The 21,893-nt window shown below is 50.5% G+C and overlaps 6 protein-coding genes across 6 annotated transcripts; 3 read left to right on the forward strand and 3 right to left on the reverse strand.

The window, feature by feature from the left end:
• Window positions 1–1,118: 1,118 nt before the first annotated feature.
• Window positions 1,119–3,212, forward strand: NECHADRAFT_86341 (uncharacterized protein; the record flags this gene model as incomplete). The annotated part of the gene is made up of 3 exons (XM_003043053.1): window positions 1,119–1,755; window positions 1,816–1,853; window positions 1,911–3,212. The coding sequence occupies 3 exons, from the start codon at window positions 1,119–1,121 to the stop codon at window positions 3,210–3,212; spliced, it is 1,977 nt and encodes a 658-aa protein (XP_003043099.1).
• Window positions 3,213–3,788: 576 nt separating this feature from the next.
• On the reverse strand, window positions 3,789–6,070 carry NECHADRAFT_86342 (uncharacterized protein; the record flags this gene model as incomplete). The annotated part of the gene is made up of 3 exons (XM_003043145.1): window positions 3,789–4,888; window positions 4,948–5,518; window positions 5,570–6,070. The coding sequence occupies 3 exons, from the start codon at window positions 6,068–6,070 to the stop codon at window positions 3,789–3,791; spliced, it is 2,172 nt and encodes a 723-aa protein (XP_003043191.1).
• An 832-nt stretch (window positions 6,071–6,902) lies between these two features.
• Window positions 6,903–8,828, reverse strand: NECHADRAFT_105590 (uncharacterized protein; the record flags this gene model as incomplete). The annotated part of the gene is made up of 4 exons (XM_003043146.1): window positions 8,759–8,828; window positions 8,246–8,728; window positions 7,810–8,098; window positions 6,903–7,761 (listed from the first exon to the last, which is right to left on the reverse strand). The coding sequence occupies exons 1-4, from the start codon at window positions 8,778–8,780 to the stop codon at window positions 6,903–6,905; spliced, it is 1,653 nt and encodes a 550-aa protein (XP_003043192.1). The 5' UTR covers window positions 8,781–8,828.
• Window positions 8,829–9,712: 884 nt separating this feature from the next.
• On the reverse strand, window positions 9,713–11,137 carry NECHADRAFT_86344 (uncharacterized protein; the record flags this gene model as incomplete). The annotated part of the gene is made up of 2 exons (XM_003043147.1): window positions 9,713–10,337; window positions 10,389–11,137. 2 exons carry the CDS (start codon window positions 11,135–11,137, stop codon window positions 9,713–9,715), a joined length of 1,374 nt encoding a protein of 457 aa, XP_003043193.1.
• Window positions 11,138–12,231: 1,094 nt separating this feature from the next.
• On the forward strand, window positions 12,232–14,542 carry NECHADRAFT_51327 (uncharacterized protein; the record flags this gene model as incomplete). Its single annotated transcript, XM_003043054.1, has 6 exons — window positions 12,232–12,318; window positions 12,552–13,369; window positions 13,424–13,633; window positions 13,681–13,836; window positions 13,887–14,064; window positions 14,114–14,542. 6 exons carry the CDS (start codon window positions 12,232–12,234, stop codon window positions 14,540–14,542), a joined length of 1,878 nt encoding a protein of 625 aa, XP_003043100.1.
• A 634-nt stretch (window positions 14,543–15,176) lies between these two features.
• NECHADRAFT_51531 (uncharacterized protein) lies at window positions 15,177–16,246 on the forward strand (the record flags this gene model as incomplete). Its single annotated transcript, XM_003043055.1, has 3 exons — window positions 15,177–15,337; window positions 15,389–15,566; window positions 15,614–16,246. The coding sequence occupies 3 exons, from the start codon at window positions 15,177–15,179 to the stop codon at window positions 16,244–16,246; spliced, it is 972 nt and encodes a 323-aa protein (XP_003043101.1).
• Window positions 16,247–21,893: the final 5,647 nt, after the last annotated feature.

Below are 21,893 nucleotides of genomic sequence, written 5' to 3' on the forward strand. Positions count from 1 at the left end.
GATTGGCTAGGTCTGGCGGCGACAACCCCATCGCGATAAACTGTTTGTTGGTTTGATGATTGATGGTGGAATAGGGCTCAAGCAAGCGCGCCTCGGGAAAACCCTAGACAGTTTAGTTTGCGGAGTCGGAGATTATTAAGAAAGGGGCCTCGGGAATAGATTTCTGAGCCGTCGCATCCACATTATCTCCGAGGTTAATACGACGTTGGGTTATTGGGAAATGGGTGAATGATTGAATGATCGGGCGTACCTATTACAATGCCTAGTGTAGCACTCCCGCTGTAGGAGTTGCTGCCTCTTCGCTCACTGCTTACGACAAGGAGTGGTGCCTAGGCACTCAGACTGTCTCTGAGACGGCTAGGAAAGTTGGAGCAACTCTATTTGGGTTTGTATAATGCCTCAAAAGGTGCAAACATTCATGGCAACTTATCAAAATCGCTCTATTTTATGGTCACTTCTATTCCAAAGCTGGTTGCTGTATCCCGCAGTTGATCGAATGAACCCTTCTACCTTGTTTAACCCCATGTCACGAGAATCATTTAGTCACGAATTCAAAGGGTGCAAAAACAAGCACACCGAAGCCCACACAGGATTTCTGATACCAGAGACAATCAGCTGGATCATTAGTGGTGTTTTTTATGTCCGTCTTTCGGGACGCATTCGTCCGTTATTCACCGAAGTCATCGTTCCATAAGCTTCCCAATATCTCGCCAGAAGCATAAATACATGTTGGATCAATTAATACACAATATTATCAGATCATCTTTGTTCGTTGGTGATATATTCCACCACCAATAAGATTCCGCTCTATCCTCCGCGGGACCGGATCGGGGTCACGGGGTCGGACGGTCGGACGGTCGGAGGATCGGAGGATCGGACAGTGGCGGACATGACAAAATCCCGCTCCATCCCATCAACACATGGAAAAGAGTTAAATTCAACTTGATACAAACACTCCTCAAAAAAAGACAAAAACGTATCTTCCGGAGATAATGGACCATCCGTCATCGTCCCCAGACTCGGGTCGGCGTCCACCTCCGAACAGGCGGAGAGATAAACCCCAGCTCTCATGCAATGCCTGTAGAGTGAGAAAGTAAGCAGCATCCACTGACCCATCCATGTTCCGATTCTTCATTTTCGAAGGTCTGACATTGAGCAGGGCCAAATGTGACCGGCAATTACCGTGCAGCACTTGTGTGAAGCGTGATATTGCTGCAACATGTACCTATCCACCTACGAGACCGCCCAAGAGGGCTGGCGTGTCTCGACCAAGGGCTGAGAGTTCAACTGGGATTCGAAAGAGACTGGACAGTCTCGAGCACCAAATAATCTCGCTGATGGAGTCTAGCGCAGCCTCACATCCAACCTCGCTACCCGACAACACTGAGCAATTGTCCAATATGAGCCTGGACTCGTTATGTCAAGTCCTCAACAAGACAGGCCCGTCCCCACAACCCAACTTCAAGGCCGGCAACTTGAACACTTCTACCGGTGCACCATCCTACGTCAGCAGTACCCACTGGGTCGCCATTCTCGACAGCATCTCTGAGATGAAGAATGAAGTCCAATCAGAGAGCGATAACCCATCACCACATTCTGACGACAGCCCTGCTAGGGATCCAGTTGAGAAGCTTGCGCTTCTCTTTGGACATCAAGGGAACATTTCGAGGGAGGATGTCCTTGCTGCCATGCCGCCTAGGCCTGTGGTAGACCGTTTGGTTTCTGAGTATTGCACTGATCTCGACATGATGCCACGTACGTATCGAACTCATCCAGTCTCCAATTTTCTGGGTTACTGACAGGGTGACGATTCAGATATCGCATGTCTTCATACACCAACCTTTTTCCGACAGGTATGATGAGATATGGAGATGACACTACAAGATGCTTCTTTCTAACAATTATTGCAGTATGAGAACTTTTGGTCCAACCCCGATAGCGCTTCCATCATGTGGCTGGGGCTCTTGTACTCCATGATGTGTCTATCAGCTCATTTCAGCCCAGCAAACATGTTGGCCGAGCCTGACATTGAAAACACCCAGACGCGCACCGCAAGGCCCCAGTACATTGATCAAGTGGTCCAATGTCTGTCCCTGGCAGATTACAGTCGAGGAGGCCCGTACGTTATCGAGACACTTCTACACTACTTCACCATCGAACACGTAAGACGGCCAGACACTGAAGTTGACACTTGGCTTGTCCTCGGTGTCATTCTACGTCTTGCATTGCGCATGGGATATCATCGGGATCCAGCACAATTTCCGAAGCTGAGTCCCATCGAGTGTGAAATCCGAAGACGAGTATGGGCAGCCCTCTACATCTCAGATATCATGGTATCGATGCAAATCGGAGTACCGAAAATGGTCCAAGAGGGTCAATGGGACACTCGTGATCCCTTGAATCTCGCCGACGAGGACTTTGACGAGGACACCACCGAACTACCGCCACCCAGAGGCGACGATCACCAGACACCCGTCTTCTTCATCATTGCGAGGTACAGGATGGCAAAAGTGTTGGGCGTCATGGCCGACATCATAAACGCGACTCAGTACGACCCTGTCAAGGCCGCGGGAGCTGCCGGATTACTCAAAGCCACTTACGATTCCCTTCCCTCGGTCCTCAAGCTTGGCTCTAGTGGACCTAATGACCATCACCGAACCATCCTGCATCGATATATTTTGGCTATTCAGTTGCATCAAGCAGAAATGCTTGTGCATCTTCGCTGTATGGCGACGCCACCCCAAGAAGACGACTTTACTCGGCCGGATAGTTCTCTCAACATTCTGCTGAATGCAGCTCTCAAACTTCTGGAGTATCGTGGTTTGCTCGACCAGGAGGCACAACCAGGAGGACCGCTGTGGCCAGTGAGGTGGAAGCTTTCATCGACTCTGGCCCACGAGTTTCTTTTAGCGACGGTGGTTCTCTCCAAGGCCCTGTTCTCGACACTGGGGCCTCATCCACTGGTTCAAGCAGGAACAGACATGGAAGTGCGGATCCTGTCAACACTAAGACAGACTCACGAGCTTTGGCTTCGATCAAAACATCGATCAAGCGAGGCGAGACAAGCGGCAGACTTGTTGACTTCCCTGTTTCATGCTCTTGATCCAACTCCTCGCATGGTACCAACCAACCCAGATGGGTCCGTGATAGATTTGGAAACATACCTCGGATTGAACTTGGACAGCTTATTGCCTGGATGGTTCTTGGACTGAATGATGCGAAAAGGATTAAAGTCAAACATGTTGTATAGGGCCTGTTGGTCAGGATTGTCTTCACAGGCGTCAAGCTACACGCATAATCATCTCATCAGGAACAGATGTTGTTCATGGAAACCAATTCACCCCTCACTGAATATTAGAAATAATTTTTAATAGAATTTTCTTATTAAAGTTATGGACTAAATGTCCCCATGGCTAGAACCAAGCGTCTTGACTGACAGATGCCTCCCAAACATGACACAAAACTCACAAGAATCGGTTCCCCATTCCATCTTCTCCAGCTGTTCCCTTCTCTCCGTCATGAATCTTCCATAACTTTTGACCTTCTACTTTCTAGACTTTTCTTTTCCAAATTTCTTCAATGATGATACTTTTTACAGACAAGTGCTCGAGGGTCTCAACCAACGGACCAAAGAATACTCGCCACCAAGTACCACCGACCGCCGCGGCGATGACCCTCATTTGTTTCCCAGTGCCGAGTTATGCGACGCACAAAACCACCTGCCCTGATGTAGCCCTTGCGTTTCGGCGGCTTGAACAAGAAATAAAAGTACTTGCCATGGCTATTCATTAGCGGATAATCCAAGGGGGGGCCCGGTTGTTCATAGGTCGAGGTCGGCGATGAGACCTGGGGGGTTGCCCCTTGGTGCCGCGTACAACCCCCTTGCTTGCTGTTTGCCCTTCTGACGTGGGTGTTTGGAGGCGAGGACTATTGGCTGATTGAGTACCCGTAGGTTCTGAGACCCGTTTAATGCCATAGTTGCGTAGATGTTGGTCTGAATTTGACAGATTGGTTGACCCGCGATGATGAGCCTCTGAGCTGGGAATTGACGGTTGAGCAAACGTTTTCGGCACGGAAGTAGATGTGCCTGAGGGTGTGGAAGTGGTCGACGAGTTCAAAGGCGTGAAATGAATGGGCGGCGGGCTTGACCGGGGAAGAGGGGGATCGCGAGTGTCAGCTCGGATCTGAGTTGAGCCTCGATCACGGCCAGCACCTGGCTGCTTTGATGGACCTGGAAGACCCCGGGGTTCAAGTGTGGCGTCGGTAGACTCTGGAATTAAAGTCTCTCCATCGTCTTCTTCTTCACCTTCAGGTTCGGTGCTCGCGATTGAGATGATCTCTATGTCGCGTAGAACGTCGACGTTGCGCGGGATGTCCAAGTCGGGCTCGACCTTGATTGTACGTCCAGGTGACTCGTCTGTCGGAGCCCGCTCGTCAAGTGCCATGACAGCTTCTGGCGCAGGCTTCGCATTGTCCGCTGATGCCTGAGGCGTTGGGTCCAGTTCCATCGCTGTGAGCGTATCCTGGGGTCGCTCCGATTCCGAGACTGGTGTGGCCTCACGAGGCGAAGGTGTCAAGTCCGCCATGACAAGGAGAGCGGTTCGCAAAGGTGTTTTTTGCCATGGCAGTGACTGAGCTTCCGTGGGCTTGGACTGAGTGTCACCTGGTGACTGTTCTTTTGGCCGAGCTTCGGTTGTAGCATCAGGCCTCGACTTCTCGCCAGTCGCAGATGTGTGCGGCGTTGGCTGAGACTCTGGAGTAGGACCGGATGCAGTCTGTGCATCATTCGTCGATGCCTCTGGTGCTGCGACTGTTCCTGGAGCGGGTGGAACTTGGAGAGGCTGCTCATCTTGATTCAAGACTGTAGAAGTTTCTTGCGGGGGTTGGTCTAGAAATTGAATATGTTAGGAGGGCCACAGTACACCCAGAACAGCTCATCGGACATACCATCTGAAACATCTTTCTCGTGACTTGTCTGTTCTGCCCCATCGCAAGATACATTAGCAGCACGTTCCTTCAGAAACTTTCGAACCATCCGAATCTGCGGAACAAGATGACTGTCGGCAGTGTCGACATCAAACTTGCGTAGGTCCTTAGCAGCAACCCATCCCACAGGGCTCCTTTCCGGAAACGCACGTCCCTCAAAGTAGATAACGGGGAATTCGCGCTCTGTGACAAGAGTCTGGCCATCTTTGTATCCATCCCGCCACGTGCGCTCTCCAGTGAGACTGTCTTGGTCGTAGCAAATGGGGAGTATCTCAGCCAAGTCGAGGCTGTCTAGAGAGCCTGAGACGCCGACACGCTCGAGGTCTGTCATGGGTAAGAGAAGAATCGGAACCCATTGTTTGGAACTCTCCCAAAAGGCGAGGTACACTTGGCCAGGTTCTGGGCTAGTGATGCATTGATAGTCTTGTTGATCGGTATGACTGCCACGGGGATGTCTGCGCGGGGTCGTTTCGGGTTTGTGACGCTTTGGCTCGGGTGTAAGCAGACTAGACGATGGATTTTTTCGTTTTCCCTAGAGACCTGTCAGGTACGTATTTACTTCTGGTATTTGGAACAAGCCTACCACTGGACGAGTAACTGAAGGAGTTGCCGGAGTTCGAGAAGAGCTAGATGGTTTGGCGGGTGAAGAAAGCGACGGCTTCGATGAAAGGGATAATTTCTTTGTTGGTTTTCGAATGACAGGATCTCCATCCTTCGCAGTAGTTGCTGGTGTCGCTTCAGGCCGCGCCACCAAAACCTTCATGACGCTATTGCGTAGCGCATTGTAATGCTTCCATAGCCGAGCCTCATAGCGCTCTTTTTGTCTATTGTGGCCGAGTTCGATTTCTTTCAGACTTCCGCTCAACTCGACAATCTTTTCCTGAAACTTAGGGACATCCTCAGGCCGAGCAGTTGACAGTTGGGCCCATGTTTCGTCGATACGTGTTCGAATCTCGCCAGACCTCCTCTCAAAACTGGCATCCGGGGGGAGCAGCTTTTCGAACACTTTCTCATAGAGGGAAACTAGGCTCTTTAACTCGCGGAACTGTTGGAGTTGAGGTGGTTTTGGATCCGGGTCAGGCATTGTGTAGGATGAGAACGCATGGGTGGGGCGCTGAGGTGAGGGAAGGCAAAGAAAGGGCCTGGGATAATCTGTAGAGATGATTTAAGAATGAAGCCAATTGAATAGTGATGATTGGGCGATACTAAACTCAGAGGAGACGTAGTTTGAAAAGATGAAGACGCGACAAAGTGCAAATGGTGAAGAAAAAAATAACAAAAGGCTGGTTACACAGCGAGGGGTATGTGAGCCAACCAACAGCCACGGCCGATATTAAGTCACATGATGAATTGTCAAGCCCAATGCTTGGCAGCCTCGTTTCAGAAGCAGAGACCTAAGGCATCAGCAGGCTTGCGTTTGGACTTGGCAGTGTTGTGTTTGCTCTACTACCTAATTAAAGTCTGGGCTACTAGGGAGATGCGTTGCATAAGCATCTAGTATTGCATTTGGTCCGTTTTCTCAGTAGTATAGTTTATACGAGTTGACTAATCACTAGATCTGGCTTTTTACTAGGGTGATCCCAAGACTTTGTGTCAATGGCAAGGATGTAGCCTGCATGCCCCAGGCTGGGAGGTTGAGCTCGCGGTAGTTATTAATGTGGCAGAATGGTCATAGTTAATATTATTTTCAGATGACTCAAGTTTTGCCTTATCGCCTAAGTAAAACATAGACTGGCCCTCATGTAGTAGTCCATGCTCAAGTCATGCAGCATCGCCATTTATCTTATATGGGAAGTTGGGTGGATCATCACATAAAGTCTTGAATCTACTAAACCTGAATGAGATGATCCTACATGAATATGTACACTAAATCAATAATGCAAACTCTATATCAATCAGATGAACAATGTGCAAATCTAATCAACTCGCTTCAGGTCCCCTTCAACACCAGCATCTCTCAAAGCAATGCTCGTCACACTCTCCAGTTTTCCATCAACAAGGTTAAACACAAACTCATCCCCAGATCCATATTGTCCAATGCTCATCCAAGCCTGCGAATTGTCAAACAGACCTCCCTTGCCACCCTCGACATCAGCCCGAGGCGTTAGTGGAAGGGGACTGATGACCGCCGTGTGCTTGACGGAAATCTTGCCCTTGCTCTTATACAGAGCGGAAAGGGACTTTGAAGAAGTGATACCGGCCGGGTAGAGTCGAACTGACATGGGAAAGGGCTCAAGTGATCCGAGAATTTGGGAGCGGATATCAACACCCTCGAAATACAAGGAATCTAGGCCCAATCCAGGCTTGCCCTCGTCGAAGGTAATGGTAAGGTTGGTACCCTCTGCACCTTCAGCGACAAACGTGCCCGTGAAGCTCTCCTTTGCGTTCTCCGCTGCGGCGGCCTCGGCAGCTGGGATAAAGGTCTCGCCAAGAGCGCCACGCAGGGGCCAGCGAGCTGGAGTAGCCGAGCTACCAGCCACCAAGAGAGAGAAGCCGATGCCGTGGTCAGGAGAGAGAGCAATAATGGCAGTGTAGTCACCATTTCCACCCGCCTTGGTGTAAAGGTCAGAGAGACGGGTGCGATTTGAGCCAGGAGTGGCAGGGATCATAAGACGCTGGATTTCCCACGGAGCGCCAACAAGCTCAACTAGGGAGCCAGTTCCGCTCAAGGGCTTCATCCAGGCTTTAGTAGTGGCGGCAGAGAGGATTTCAGAGTTCAAGATGGATAGACCAGCAAGACGGAAATCTCGGGTGCTGCCGTAAATACCACCAGATCTAAAGCCGTGTTAGTTTGATTCCTTCAAGTTTTGATAGTGGACATACCCAGCGACAAACTCAGGGTTACCACCCCACGAGCTAGAGTTATCAACGGGCCTACGATCAATCGCATCAATGTCTGAACCGTTGGGCGCTCCTGATGACATCTGGTCCAGTCCGAGAGGCTCAAAGAGAATTTCCTTGACGGCTTCGCCGTACGGCTTGCCTGTCAGGCGGGAGAAGATAATAGTCAAGAGACTGAAGCCACCATCGGAGTACAGAGCCGTGTGGTGCGCAGTCGTTGTTGGACGCCTAAGATCTCGGTAATGTTTGAGGCCCTCCAAAATTAGACCCTCTAAAGTCAAGAATTTTAGCAATGGCCAGTATGGGGGAACGATAACCTACCCTCGGTCGGGTTGTCCGTAGAGTTGTAGTATGAAATGAGGAGGTCTACCAACAAGTTAGTCAAGAAAACAATAAGAAAGTACAGAGAAAAACACACCTGAAACTCCTCCAGTGCCAGCTTGATGGGACAGAAGCGTGCCAACAGTGATCTCATCCCAGTCTATTCTTTCCAGAGGGTTCTCGCTCTTGTTGCCAGCTAGCTCAGGGAGATACCTGGTAACGGGGTGACTAAACACCTCCATGCCTGCCTTGGCGATAAAGGCATACGCGGTAAAGAGCTTCGAAACGCTTCCGGTGCGAGAAATCGTCGTGTCGGTCAGATTGCCAGCAGTAAGGGACTTTTCCTCATTCTTTCCGACGTGCCTGTAGCTATAGATGGAGCTGTTTGTGCTAGCCGAGAAGACGTCAAGGGAAAAGATGAGACCATCCTTGTCGAGGGCCTTGGATTCGAAGAGTTCTTCGATGAGACTTGGAAACTTGGCCTTGGCGTCTTCGATGGCCTTTGATTTGGAAAGGTCAAAGTTGCTGGCAAAGGATTGACCAAGAAGGGGGACATTGTCGGTTGCGACGATGCGAGCAGCTGAGCCAGCTGCCGCAAAGGCTAGCAGACTCAGTGGTGTGCGAATATGCATTGTTGGTACAGATGCAGAGGTTGTGATGTGTGTGATTCAGCTGTGGACAATGCTAAAGCGAATTGATCTGATTCAAGTCCATTTTAGCCTCCCAAGGTCACGCCTTATATACAATAATTCAACAATTCTCAACTCTATGTTTATACATTCTATCGACGTCATGTTGTTCTCCCTCCAAGCTGAGCCACGGCGCCAAACCGCTTCTGGCCCAATGCGCCGCTGCGACGTGAGCACAAAAGCTTGGCGTGACGATCACCAACCCCAGTCTCCAAGATTCATCCCAGCATGATCGTCACCATTGATAGGATGTCGCCCAGTTTCATCAAAAGCGGTTAGAGGGAATGTCTCATTGCGGAAAGAGCTTAAAAGTAAGGCTCAGCCCTGCGGGTTGCCACGATGGAGGCTGGTCAGCTCACATCATGTTGTGGACCAACGGCGCTGGGAATGACTAGACGTGTTGTTTGAGAGGTTTCATGGCGTCATTCTGGGCAGCTGAATAGCTGTGCCATGGAACGGCATAGTGGCTGAACATGAGCTGACTGCGTGGTGTTTCGGTGGCTTGCTCTCCGATGTATTCAGCTATAATTATTGGCTACGAGCAGAAAACTGGCTGTTCACTCATGTATACGTCTCCTGTTGATCTCAATAATCTCAATAAAGTTCAACCTGCAGCTTACTGCTTCGCCACGATTATTTCACAGGTAGCAGCTCAATTGGTGCGTCTCGTTTCTCTCCCTCTGTGGCCTGCGGCTGATGCGGAGATGAGCTGAGAACATGTTGGGAGGTAAGCCCCTACACGGTCTAGGTATTCGTGCCACAGCATTGGATCACACAGGATGGATTGAGAGGCAGCTTGGTCCCGTGCATAGTTTGCAGCGTTCTATTATTATATATTATCATCTTCAGTCAATGCGTCGATCAATGGGAAGCGATCACGCATCCTTATCCTGATCCCTAATTAAAAGCACATGTCGCCGATACCAAGGCATGTAAACATCAGTAGCCCATCCAGCCAAACGCCTAAGTCCAGCAACAATCTGATAAGCCTTGCGCATACTCCGCGTCGATCCAAATTCCTGTCCAGCCCACAACACAGTCCGATAGACTGTTTGTTCGCGCCCATCAACAAGTGCCGTCCAAGATTCCAGTGTCGAAAAAACAAACAGCCAGTGATGACCATGGATGATGACTCCAGGAATAAATCCAAGTTCCCTCAGCGCTTTATAAGCTAGTTTGCTAGCTGTTTCTCGATCATCTTCTCTGAACTTTCGAGCTACAGCTGATCGAAGAAAGCTCCACTGCGTAGCATGCCACACACCCATTGCAAGGTTTTTCTTGTCCAAGGTTTTTTCAGGACGCCAAGTTTCGATGCTAAGAACGATAGGGCGGCGGTGAAGAGGGCGGTAACCAGTGTGGTTCACCGATCGAGCAGGTGTAACACTTATAAAATCCAGTCGAGCTTGACTATCGGCGTCTGTGTTGTCAAAAAGGCAAAAGTCCACCAATTTTGCTTCCCAAGGCCGCGGGAGATAGGTCCGTTCCGGGCGAGCAGTTGTGCTATCATCAATCAGCGTCTGTCCAGATCATCACCATGCTAGAAAAACTCACCACGACATAAAGTCCAAGGAGCCGTCATGGCCTTGCCCAGATGCTCGAAAGATCTTTTTAAGAAGTTCATAATGAACCTCGATTTTCCAACTGGTCCCATCGTGGCCTTCGAGGAAGCAGTCTCTTGCACGCAAACACAGATTAAACACGTCTTCCCACGCCGGGACAGAGCCAGGGAGAGCGGCGTTAGACTCATCACCCTTTTCCAGAAAGGCCATTTTCCATGGCTGAAGGTTCCAGCTCTGTTGTTGAACATGACTTGTTATATCTTCCTTGGACTCATGTGGCAGAATTCCAATGCCCTTACTGATTTCTCCAAAGCGCTGAACCAAGTCGGCAGCCACAGGCGGAGGTGCATCGACGTTGAGCTCTTGATAACCGAGACCTGCATCATCTGCAGGAAGTCTCCTCATCTCCCCCCAGAAAATAGAGGACTCTGACATTGTCTTGGTGGTGATGGCTTCAGAAAGTTCGGAGGACTCCAGAGATGGTCTGGATGGTGGGTTGTGCATGGTGCCTGTCTTCATGTCCTCGGCTCGGAAAGTGAGATGGGGATTGTCAATCTTTCGTTTTTTTGATATAGCAGACAGATTTTCGGTGTATCCTTCTGTTGATACCGACGAGGCGCGCTGTTGAGATGGCTTTCGCTTACGCGATGTTGCTTCGCTTTCGTCAATCGCGACATGGCTATCTGGCGGACCGTCTGATACGTCATTAAGCCAGAGACGGATGGCAGGGTCGTCCTGCATGTCGTTAAAGAAGTGCTATAATTAATAGTCTTGATATGATTCGGATGCTAAGTTTGCCTTGTATTGTTATCGCAAATGTAAGGATGAGGTCGGAATTGCCGGTTGCGAGCTCGACTGATTGCTACGACGACAGAGATTAGGATCACGTGGTCTGGTTTTGTAAAGTCAGCAAAGCAACCCTAGATGCTACTGTTAAGGAATACATAGAACTCTGTGGCCATTCAGTGCGAGTTTTGGTATCTCTTCAACTAGCGCGGACAGGGATTCAGCCCAAGCGGTTCACATACCCAGGTGCCTAACTGGTATTTATTGTCCGGACTGAAAAGCCAACTATTTAGTTTTATACGCTCGATAACATAGGCAGTGTTGCTGCTAGTACTGCAGAAATGGATTTATCATGTACCCTTCATGTTACAATTCCGTAACTTTGCCTGGAAGGTTGTTCTAAAATGTGTACTCCAGGATTAGTACAATGGCAATCACATCCAAAGGCCTTTGAAACTGCTCTCTATCGTGGCCATCCTCATAAGAAATTTCATCCGAGGTAGGAAATCCAGAGCGTCAAAGTCAATTGCTACTATGGAAATCCATCAGACATAACCGGCTTCGTCGTATCCGTCCAACACCCGCAACTCTCCGCTTGATCTTTATTGCCCCCCTCTATCCAGCTCTTCACCTGTTCCCTGAAACGAGGCACATTACAAGGCAACGGTGACCGGGCAGCCTAATCCTTGGGTTGATCATTCAAGTGCAGGGTAAGCAGACAGCGCATCAACCCCTTTAAAGAGGCAGCCGATCCTTGGCAGCCACTCACGCTAGCCATAGCTTCCCCGCACTTTGGATCCTGTCTCGGATCAATGAGAGGCCTCACTTAGTTATCAAAGTTTACTAGTGCTTGTTGGCGCGGATCATCCTGGAACAACTTATCTGCCGGGTCCCTTGCCCTTGATATCTTTCATGTTTATATTCCAAAAACCCCGCTCATTTTGGACAACGTTGCCTCCTGAGAGGGAGATGTGCATGAGCCTCAAAGGTGACCATTACCTCGTATTGACAGTGGAGGGCTTGCTTGGACACCAAGACCCTGGTCAAACATGTCCCCCACTACGGAGCCGGGTCGGCGACCGGGGAGAAAGAGGATCACCCTGGCATGCAATGGCTGTCGAGTAAAAAGGACCAAGGTAAGCAAACAAACTCGAGGCAGGGGGCCCTTTACTCACTGTCCCAGTGCGACGGCGAACAGCCAACATGCGGCGCTTGCAAGTATCGCCAGCAAGAGTGCGAGTATACGCAAGAGGAGAGCAAAAGAAGGTGAAGAAATTTGCCACTCATATTTGTCTCAAATCTCACGCAATCTAGGCGCCCGAGCAACGCGTACATCATGGCCTTGGAAGCGCGCATTCAGACCCTGGAGAAGAGCCTTGCTCTTGCAACGCAGACGAACCCACTTTTTGTTCATGATTCTAACTACCGGTTGCCGAGAGAAGGGGTGAGCACCGCTGCATTAGAATCCAGCTTCGAACGGTCGCCATCCGACGACACCAACCAAACCGAGTCGGTAGATGATCTCGCAGATGCACTTGGATGCTTCACAATAGGCGATGCCGGAGAACTGCGATTTTTTGGAACATCCAGTAATTTCGATCTCATGCCCAGCACATCTCTCAAGGTCGCTTCATCAGTGCAGGCCCGACATCGAGGTATTGAAGCTGCTCAACAATTGCCAACCTTCTTTGAGCCCACAGATGAACTCCGCGATCATCTTTTGGGTTTATTCTGGAAATGGCAGAATTCATGGCAGTACATTGTACCCAGAGAATCATTCATTGTCGACCTTTACGTGGAAAAGTCTGGACGCTTCTGCACGCCATTGCTTCTCAACGCAATACTCGCCCTTTCGTCGCGGTACTCACCGAGACCAGAACTCAGATCGGATCCAGAGGACGCAAATACTGCTGGACATATTTTCGCGGACCAGGCTAAGACCATGCTTCACTACGAATCTGAAGCTCCGACAACATCAACAGTTCAAGCGACTGCACTGCTGGGCTTGTTCTGGGCATCTATCGACAACGAGGGTCTTGGATTTATGTACATCGGCATGGCGACGCGCATGGCGATGAACCTCGGTTTACAGTCGGACTGCACACAATACGCAGCTCGAGGAATCATCTCCGAAGAGGACGTCGAGGCCCGCAACGTCGCCTTTTGGGGCATATACGTCTTGGACAAGTAAGGAGATATCCACGAAATGGACATGCAGAATTACTGACAAGAACATCTCAGATTGTACTGCCTTGGAATGGGTAGACCTGCGAGTATCCAAGAGTACAACATCACGACAGCCAAACCCAAGATTCTTGAAGACCGACCTGCAGCACTTCTCTCTGCAGAACAGAGAAAATTCTCACAACCCTGGCCGACGTCCCACATTACCGAGAATGCAATCAAGACTTGCGAAATCATGATTATCACTTCCGAAGTTATTGATCAATTGTAAGATGTAAAGTTGAATGGCGGAAACTATTACTGATCAAAATCAGGTATGCTCAGCGTTCTTCATGGACAGACAGAGAACGAGAGGACCGCGTCATGGAAACGCATTTACGGTCTGCGAGGCTGTTTGACCAGCTTCCAAAGTCACTCAAGATGTCCGAGTCAAGTCTTTACCCTGTGCCGCCATACGTATACCATCTTCAGTGAGTTGTAGCATTACTTATAGACCTTTTCAAGCTAATGATTCGGGCAGCATTCAATACCATCACTCAATCATTCTTCTTCATCGACCCTTCTTCAAGGTTCTTTCTCGCGGCCGCAACTGTGTGGAATTCGACCCCGAAGGAAAAGATGTGCACTCGAAATCTTGCAAGGCATCGGCAATCAAAATTGCAAAGATTGTTCGTATATACAGGAGCAATTATACAAATGTCAGTCGCCAGCTCCCTGAATTACCTGGAAGTAACTAACAATGTCTAGCAATGTCAACCAATCTCTGCGGTCCACCCCATATTCACAGCAGCCATTATACATCTACTAGATCTCAAGATGAGCCTACCAAATGTAAACAGCGAGGCAATGCGCTGTCTCAGCATTTGTATCAAGGCTCTATACGAGATGAACACGAATTGGGACTGGGCTAACCGCTCCATCCGCGCCATTCGCTCCCTAGCGGACCAATGGGGCGTCGCTCTCAGTACCCCAGAGTTAGTAGGTGACATTCCAGAAGTCAACAAGCGGCAGTTTGACCTGTACGAGCGTGGAGCCTTTCCGACTGGCCAAGGCCTGGAGGTGGGCGTCGGCGGGGAGCAGGCGTTGCCTCCAGAGATGTTTGATGAACTCTTTCAGGCTTGGGCTTTTGATCAAAACATGGGAAGCATGGCGTTTGACTTTTCTGAGGAGGCTTGACGATGCTGAGTAGCACAACTAGCGTCTTGATAGGGAGCAATCAGGTGGATCTTGTTCGTATCTCATGTAGCAACAACTGGCAAAACTCAACCCTCACAGAACTACTCCAGGCTCATATTTGGCCATTTCTATTGAAATAAGGCATGATAAAGATAGTGGGAAGTTGGTCTGTCCACGCGTACTGCTGAAGCTATCATCCTGAAAGATAAGACCCCTGACGACTTCATAGACTAGGCCTATGATCCCCTCTTGGATGATACTATACGGACCGAACGGATACACCTTGTCCTCAATGATATGGCCATCAATGTCAGGATATTAATTATCCATCGTAGATCTTGCTGTCGTCTCTGATATACGGACCGCACGGGACCCGGGTATTAATTATCCAGGGTTCATCCGTATGCTTCTTGAGCGGGTATCAATTATCCCGATACGCATGCACCCTGCATGCACCCCGCATGATCAACCTCACGATTGCCTCACTAGTCACTTACATAGTTACACAGCATCTGAGCTTCATTATATAAGAGGTGCAATGCTTCTCACTTTGAAGGACGATCAAGACACAGCCTGAGAACACCAACAATACAAATCATCTCAAGAACAAACTCATTCAACATCACTTTCAACAATGGCTTCTTCCAAGATCAAGGTTGCCGCCGTTCAAGCCGAGCCCGTCTGGAACGATCTCCAAGGCGGTGTTGAAAAGGTCATTTCCCTGATCAAAGAAGCTGGCAGCAACGGAGCCAACGTCGTTGGCTTCCCTGAAGTCTTTATCCCTGGTTATCCGTGGTAAGTTTGGTGTCCCTCAGAGTGATGTACTTAGCCCATTGACCTTACAAGGAGCATCTGGCAAAACTCTGTCTTTGACAATGTGCCCTTCATGAACGAGTACTTTGATAACTCGATGGAGAGGGAGTCCAAGGAGATGGACCGTATTAGGGCTGCTGTCCGCGAAGCTGGAGTATTTGTTGTTCTTGGCTACAGCGAGCGATATCGCGGGACCTTGTACATCGCGCAGGTGAGTTTCTATCGTGGAGTCGTTGGGATACAGACTGATAGTGATAGTCATTCATCGACCCCACTGGCACCATTGTTCACCACCGCCGCAAGATCAAGCCTACCCACGTGGAGAGGGCTTACTGGGGCGATGGCCAAGCCGATTCCCTCCAGGGCGTTGTCGACTCGCAGTTCGGCAAGATCGGAGGCCTGAACTGCTGGGAACACACTCAGCCTCTTCTTCGATACTACCAGTATTCCCAGGATGTTGACATCCACGTTGCAAGCTGGCCCCTCATCTGGGAGCCCCCTGAGGGAAAGCCCTGGGCTTACCACATCTCTGGAACTGCAAGCAACAAGTTCTCCCAGGTCATGGCAATGGAGGGTGCATGCTTCGTCATGACATGCACCGAAGTTCTTAGTGAGAAGGGCAAGGCCAACACCAAGCTGGCCGAGATGGGTTCCGGATCCTGGGGCAAGACTCCCGGTGGAGGCTTCACCATGATTTACGGTCCTGATGGATCTGAGCTCTCTGAGCCTCTTGACCCCGGCGCAGAGGGCATCGTCTATGCCGAGATTGATGTTGCCGATCGAGCCAAGGCTAAGCAGAACCTTGACGTTGTGGGACACTATTCACGACCTGATCTCCTGAGCCTCAACGTCACGGGTACTGCTGCTCTTCCTGTTCGTCTTAACAAGTAGTTTAAGATTCAATATTACTTCCTGCGTGTTTCTTTTAAATCCAGCATTTGGGCAGCTGAGAAGTAGTGCCAGACGTTAACATGCTACCATGTGTAACACTCTATCAGACCCTAGGAGTAACGATCTCCTGACCACGGACTCTTCATCCCAAAGAACGACGATCGATGCTCTTTCCTGTCAAATCCAGGTACCCTTTCTCGTCAGTAAAAGCTTGATCATCACGAGAGGGTCAACTTACTGTTCTGCCGATCCGGCTGAGTTCGGTGGCCACTGGGGAGCCTGCTCTAGAGGCTGCTGCGGAACAGGAGCTCCAGCCTCTGGCTGAGCCCCTGGCCGGTAAGCAAGGAACTGACTCTGCTCGGACCCGGGCTGCTGGGTTCCATCACCAGGTGGCTGATACGGTCTGTACGGGGTGGGTCTCGCGCCGGTGATGGGCTTTCTCCTGATAGGAGCAAACCCTGCCTGAGGAGGTTGATAGCCGTTCCTCAAACCTGCAGCACTGTCCGGTGTCTGGCTTCCTGAGCCTCCTGCTTCCTCCGGCACAAGGGTGCTGGTAGAGTCAAAAGATTTCACTTCGGATGCAGGTCTGCTCGAGACTTGCTCATTCTCTCCCCCGACAGCAGCAGCAGCTCCTTCAAGTTCAGCGACTGGCTCAGTAGTTTCTTGAGTCTCCTCTTCCTTCTCCTCTTCATCTTCATCTTCATCCTCCTCAGGGATTGGCTCATCATAGTTGAGTTCTTGCTTTCGGTTCTCAACACTTCGAACAACAGCTGTAACAGCGGCATCACCACCCTCCATGGCAACACTCAAAGCTTCCATAATCGCAGAAACGTGATTGGCAACGGTCGTAATGCAATCAATGTCCCCAGTCCCCACAGCGACATCCAACGCGTTGTTGTTGCTGTTATTCCTCAGCAACACGTCAGCGCCACGGTCGAGCAAGAGCTGCACAGACTCGGCATCCGGCGACCTTGCGGCCAGAATGAGCGGAGTATCGCCGTCTTGGTCAGCAAAGTTGATGTCAGCACCAGCGTCAAGAATGGACCGCAGAGATTCTTGGGGGAGATACATGGCTGCGTAGGTCAGGGGCGTCGAATTATACTCTCCCCCCAAGCGGTTTACATCAGCCTTGGCGTTGATGAGACGTTGGAGGATCTCTTTTTCTCCGTTGTTTGCCGCTGCGATGATGGGGCAAGTCAGGGAGCCTCCTCCAAGGTTGGGATCAGCGCCATGCTCGAGAAGAAGCGCAACAATATCCCCATTTCCAGCTTCAACGGCTGCTTGCAGAGCAGTTCCCGAGCTCATGTTGTCGTTGGTGGTCAATGCGTTGACGTCAGCTCCACGCTTGAGAAGCAGCTCGACAATCTCCATGTGACCCTCAGCAGCAGCAGTCTGTAGAGCCCATCCGTTCGGAGAGTTGATGTCGGCCTTTGCGTCGAGGAGCATGTTGACGATATCTTTGGTGCCGTCGTACGCTGCTGCTGTCAAGGCATTACCGTATCTAACACGAACATTAGTGGTTAGCAAGAACAGAGTACGTGGGATGACTTACTCTTCGCTGGTAGCATCAGGGCTTGCTCCAAACCTAAGAAGCAGCTGAACCGTCTTTTCGTTTTGAAAATCGGTGGCTTGATACAAAGACTTATCCAACTGCTCGGCAGAGATGGATCCGTTAGTGTACTCCCACATGGCCTCTATCGACCGAATTGCTTGATCCCCATCATCGCCCTCGGCAGCGTTCAAGAAGGGCTGATCACAGTTGAGACCAGGACGCTTCTCGAGCAAGATTGCCACAATATCCCACTTTTCCTCGTATGCCGCCCCTTCCAGTGCCTCCTGCAACGTCTCTTGGGGGTGCTCGTATGAGTCAAAGAGATGGTTGAAGGCTTCGAGACGACCACTCTCTGCGGCCTTGATGAGAGCCTTGTTGAATTCTTTGGGTGGAAGTTTCTCCGAGTAGTTTTTGATGAGGAACTCGAACATTGTCAAGTCTGAGCGGAGAGCTGCCAGGGCCAGTGGAGAGCGAATAAACTCTTCTTCGTCGTCTTCGTCTTCATCCTCCTCTTCGTCATCGTCTTCATCATCATCGTCGTCGTCGTCCTCATTTTCGTCATCCTCGTCCTCGTTGTCGTCGGCTTCATCTCCTGGCTGCTTGCTCTCCCCCTCAGCCTCATCCTCCTCCTCCTCTTCTTCCTCGCTGTCTTCTCCCTCAAGAGAAACATCCTTCTCAACCAAGACCTTGACGGCTTCACAGTTTCCAGAGTCAACAGCGGCGTTAATGACTCTGCCAAAAGTATCGCAGCTGGCATTCGGGTCTGCTCCCCTTTGCAGTAGCATGACCATAGCTTTTACATTCCCTTTGGCTGCAGCTTGATGCAGGGGAGTCTGGTGGTCGTCTTCTTTACCGTCATCAATTGCCGCGCCCTTGTTTAGGAGCTCTTCAATGATATCTGTCTGTCCGAATGCGGCGGCAAAATGAAGCTAGATAGTTTTCACGTTAGCCATAGACTCATTATGTTTGCAGCCCTCAGTGGGCAGGAGAACTCACAGGCGTATAACACAACGAGTCTCTCATGTTCTTCTCGTCGTCATATCCATTCTTCAATAGAGCTGCAACTAACCCTCTGAACCCAATGGCAGAAGCCACATGAAGACCAGTCAACTCAACACGTTCCCAGTTCTTGAAAGAGTCGGTAAGTCGGTGATGCTCTGTAAGCCAACGGCGACGGATGACTGAGTCCTTCTTCCAGAATTCTGCTTCTCGACTCAAGTCATCGGCAATGTCGGTAGTGGCTTGGCTAGCATGATGGAGCCAATATTTCACGGCGTAAGCATGAGCTTTGTCTTTGATCTTGGGTGCTTCAGAGTCTTCATCTTCTTCCTCTTCTTCTTCCTCGCTATCGCCATCGTCATCGCCATCTTGATCATCTTCACCATCGGACTCGTCGTCGGAGAATTGGTCATTTTGTCCCTCGTTATCACCCTCACCTGGCTCAGTAGTGCCGAGATCTTTAAGAGCCTTCATGACATGACCGAATGCTCGAAGGCCAAGCATGCCGTGCTGCAGCTTGATGTCCTCTTCTGATAGCCCAAGCATCCTGCGAGCATTCTCCAAGAGGTGCCTCTTGACAACTGCGTCAATGAAGCAAACCGTAGTCTCGGACCTGGCAGTCGGCTTGATGCTTAGCAACGGCTTGCACTTGGATACCAAATCGTGAAGTTCTGCCTGTTCCGCGGAAGAGTCCAAACCCGCAAGAAGAGCGAGCTCTTGCTCCGTCGGGTCCTCTTGAGTGAGGACCAAGACTCTCAGCATCTCCTTGATCTCGGCAACCCTGGCGCGGTTGACATCAAAAACCTGCTGCCACGCAAAATTGAGAAGCGCGTCGAGTTCCTGAGGCACAACTTCCAACTGGAGACGGACTTGGAGATCGGTCTTGTGAGGAAGCTCCTGGAGGTGGACACATGTAATATCGATCCACTGCGTGTTTTGGGCCCGTTTGCCGATTAAGCTGCTGACAAAGTAGGCAAGAGCCTTGCTGTAGTTCTTTTCCCTGACCAAGGCAGAGACCTTCTCGGCGGCATGATTTCTCAACTCCAACTGAACCTGGTCGCTGTACTTTTCATCCTCTAGGTCGATCAGCCTCAGGGACTCACCTTTGAGTGCCTGTCTAATGCGATATGACTCTCCGCTGGTGATCATCCACCTAACTTTCGCATGTCGCCCAGCCATGTTCTCGACCTCGGCGTTGAGCAAGCTCAGGAGTGTGCTTGTAGAGCCCGAGTCCGGGAGCGCTTCAAGGTTGTTGATGACAAGATAGATGCTTGTGTCAGACAAGGTCTTATCGGCCAGAATGTCCTGAAGCACTTGCCAAAGGTTCTCGACTGTCAACAGCGGCTGGACCTTGTGCTTGACTTTATCCGTCTTGCCTACCAGAAACTCGGCGTGTGAAGCGAGGTACTCATCCCTTCTAATGAGCTGCCACACAAGTGACTTGACAAGTTCCTCAGCTGTGCCGTAATCAGGAGTACTGTCGCACAAGAAGTATGCGAGGAGAATGGGGACTGAGGGCTTGTCTGCCCCTGTCTGGATCATGTGGTCGATGCCCTTGAGTGCTGCCAACGTGGCACTGGTCTTGCCTCTCCCATCTGGGCCACGGATCCAGAGGCATTCTCCTTGTTTAAGAGGTTCGGCCCCCTGAGGCTGAGGGATCAGAGCACCACCATCTTTGGAAAGCCAACCGACGTATTCCGGCTCATCGGGTATCCATGACGAGGGCGTAGTTTTCTTGTCAATCTCATCCCGCTTTTTCCATACTCGTGCCCCATCAAGAGCATCCATGGCCTTGTTGAAGAGATCCCAATCGATGGGTCTTGTAGACTTGCGACGGTTCTTGACCACCAAAGCGGCTCCATTGATTAACCTCTTGAGGGGACTTCGGACCAAGGCATAGCGAAGGTCCTTGGAGCTCTCAAACTTGACCAAGTCTCGATGGTTGGCTGCCAAACCCATAGAGTCCATACAATCCAGGATTGCTGAGTCTCTGGTGACAAACTCTGCAAGGTTCTTAGGTAGAGGAATCCCGAGACGCTTGATAAAATCCGGCACTGGACCAAGATCGGAGAACTGGGTCTTGTGCTCTTCCCAGAAGCCAAACAGGGCAATCTTGGGATGTAACTCTCCCACGGCTCTCACAAAGTCACGCCTCAGCTCATTCAGCCCCTCATCATCAGGTCTCATCAGCTCAAGGAGCTTTGATGGCTCGGCTTTGTCCATCTTCTCGCCGATGTACGAGAGCATGACGGCCATGGAGGCAGCTTGGGCACCTTTGAACGGGGTACCGAAGACGGCACAGCCAGTGATATCCTCAAACAAGTGAGGGTAGACATTTTTGCGGGACTCTGCGATACAAATGGCCTGCCACCAGTTAGTTCCTGCCGTGATACTCGTGGAAGAATGATAGGCAAACCTTGGCAATGACCAGACCTCCCATGCTATGTCCGATAAAGACAATCGGGTTTGACTTTTTGGAATCCTAATTGGCTTGGTTAGCACATGTCGCTTGCGGTATTTGCAGATACCAACATTTCTTATCCCGTCCAACCCATCCAGCAGAGTAGACGCAAGATTGCTAAGAAATTGCTTCACCTTGAATCCGCCCATCCAAGCGGATTCGTACATGTAGAGCAAAACGCGTGCATTGGGAAAATCCTTGATAACTCCCTCTTTGTCAACAGCCCAGTTAAATTTCGTCGTTCCAGACCTCCAGCTGTCTATTGGATGGGCGCCAAGACCGGGAACAAAGACGATGCTGAAGACGCGTGAGTGAGGGGCTCATAGGACTGAAGTGACACATACTCAATATCTGTCTCCTTGTCGGAGCCTGGTTCGGGGTGGAGTTGCTTGATCCCCTGCTGAACATCCGCAAGCCCCCTCTTTTGCCTTGGACCAGCAGCATCACCGCTGGCCTGGGCTCTGGCTCGAGTTGTCGACCGACGAAGCGACATGTTGATACTGAGCTCCTCGACGTGATTATCAGCTCTCCCCTCCTTGAAAGGGACGTGAACGTCTTTTGATGTTGGCTCAGAGACCGCCTAGGGTTTGCTTTTTAATCGTTTCAGCCACGGGAACTCGGCCTTACGAGGAAGC

This window comes from Fusarium vanettenii, assembly GCF_000151355.1.
Source record: "Fusarium vanettenii 77-13-4 chromosome 11 genomic scaffold NECHAsca_30_chr11_1_0, whole genome shotgun sequence".
Lineage (NCBI taxonomy): Eukaryota > Fungi > Ascomycota > Sordariomycetes > Hypocreales > Nectriaceae > Fusarium > Fusarium vanettenii.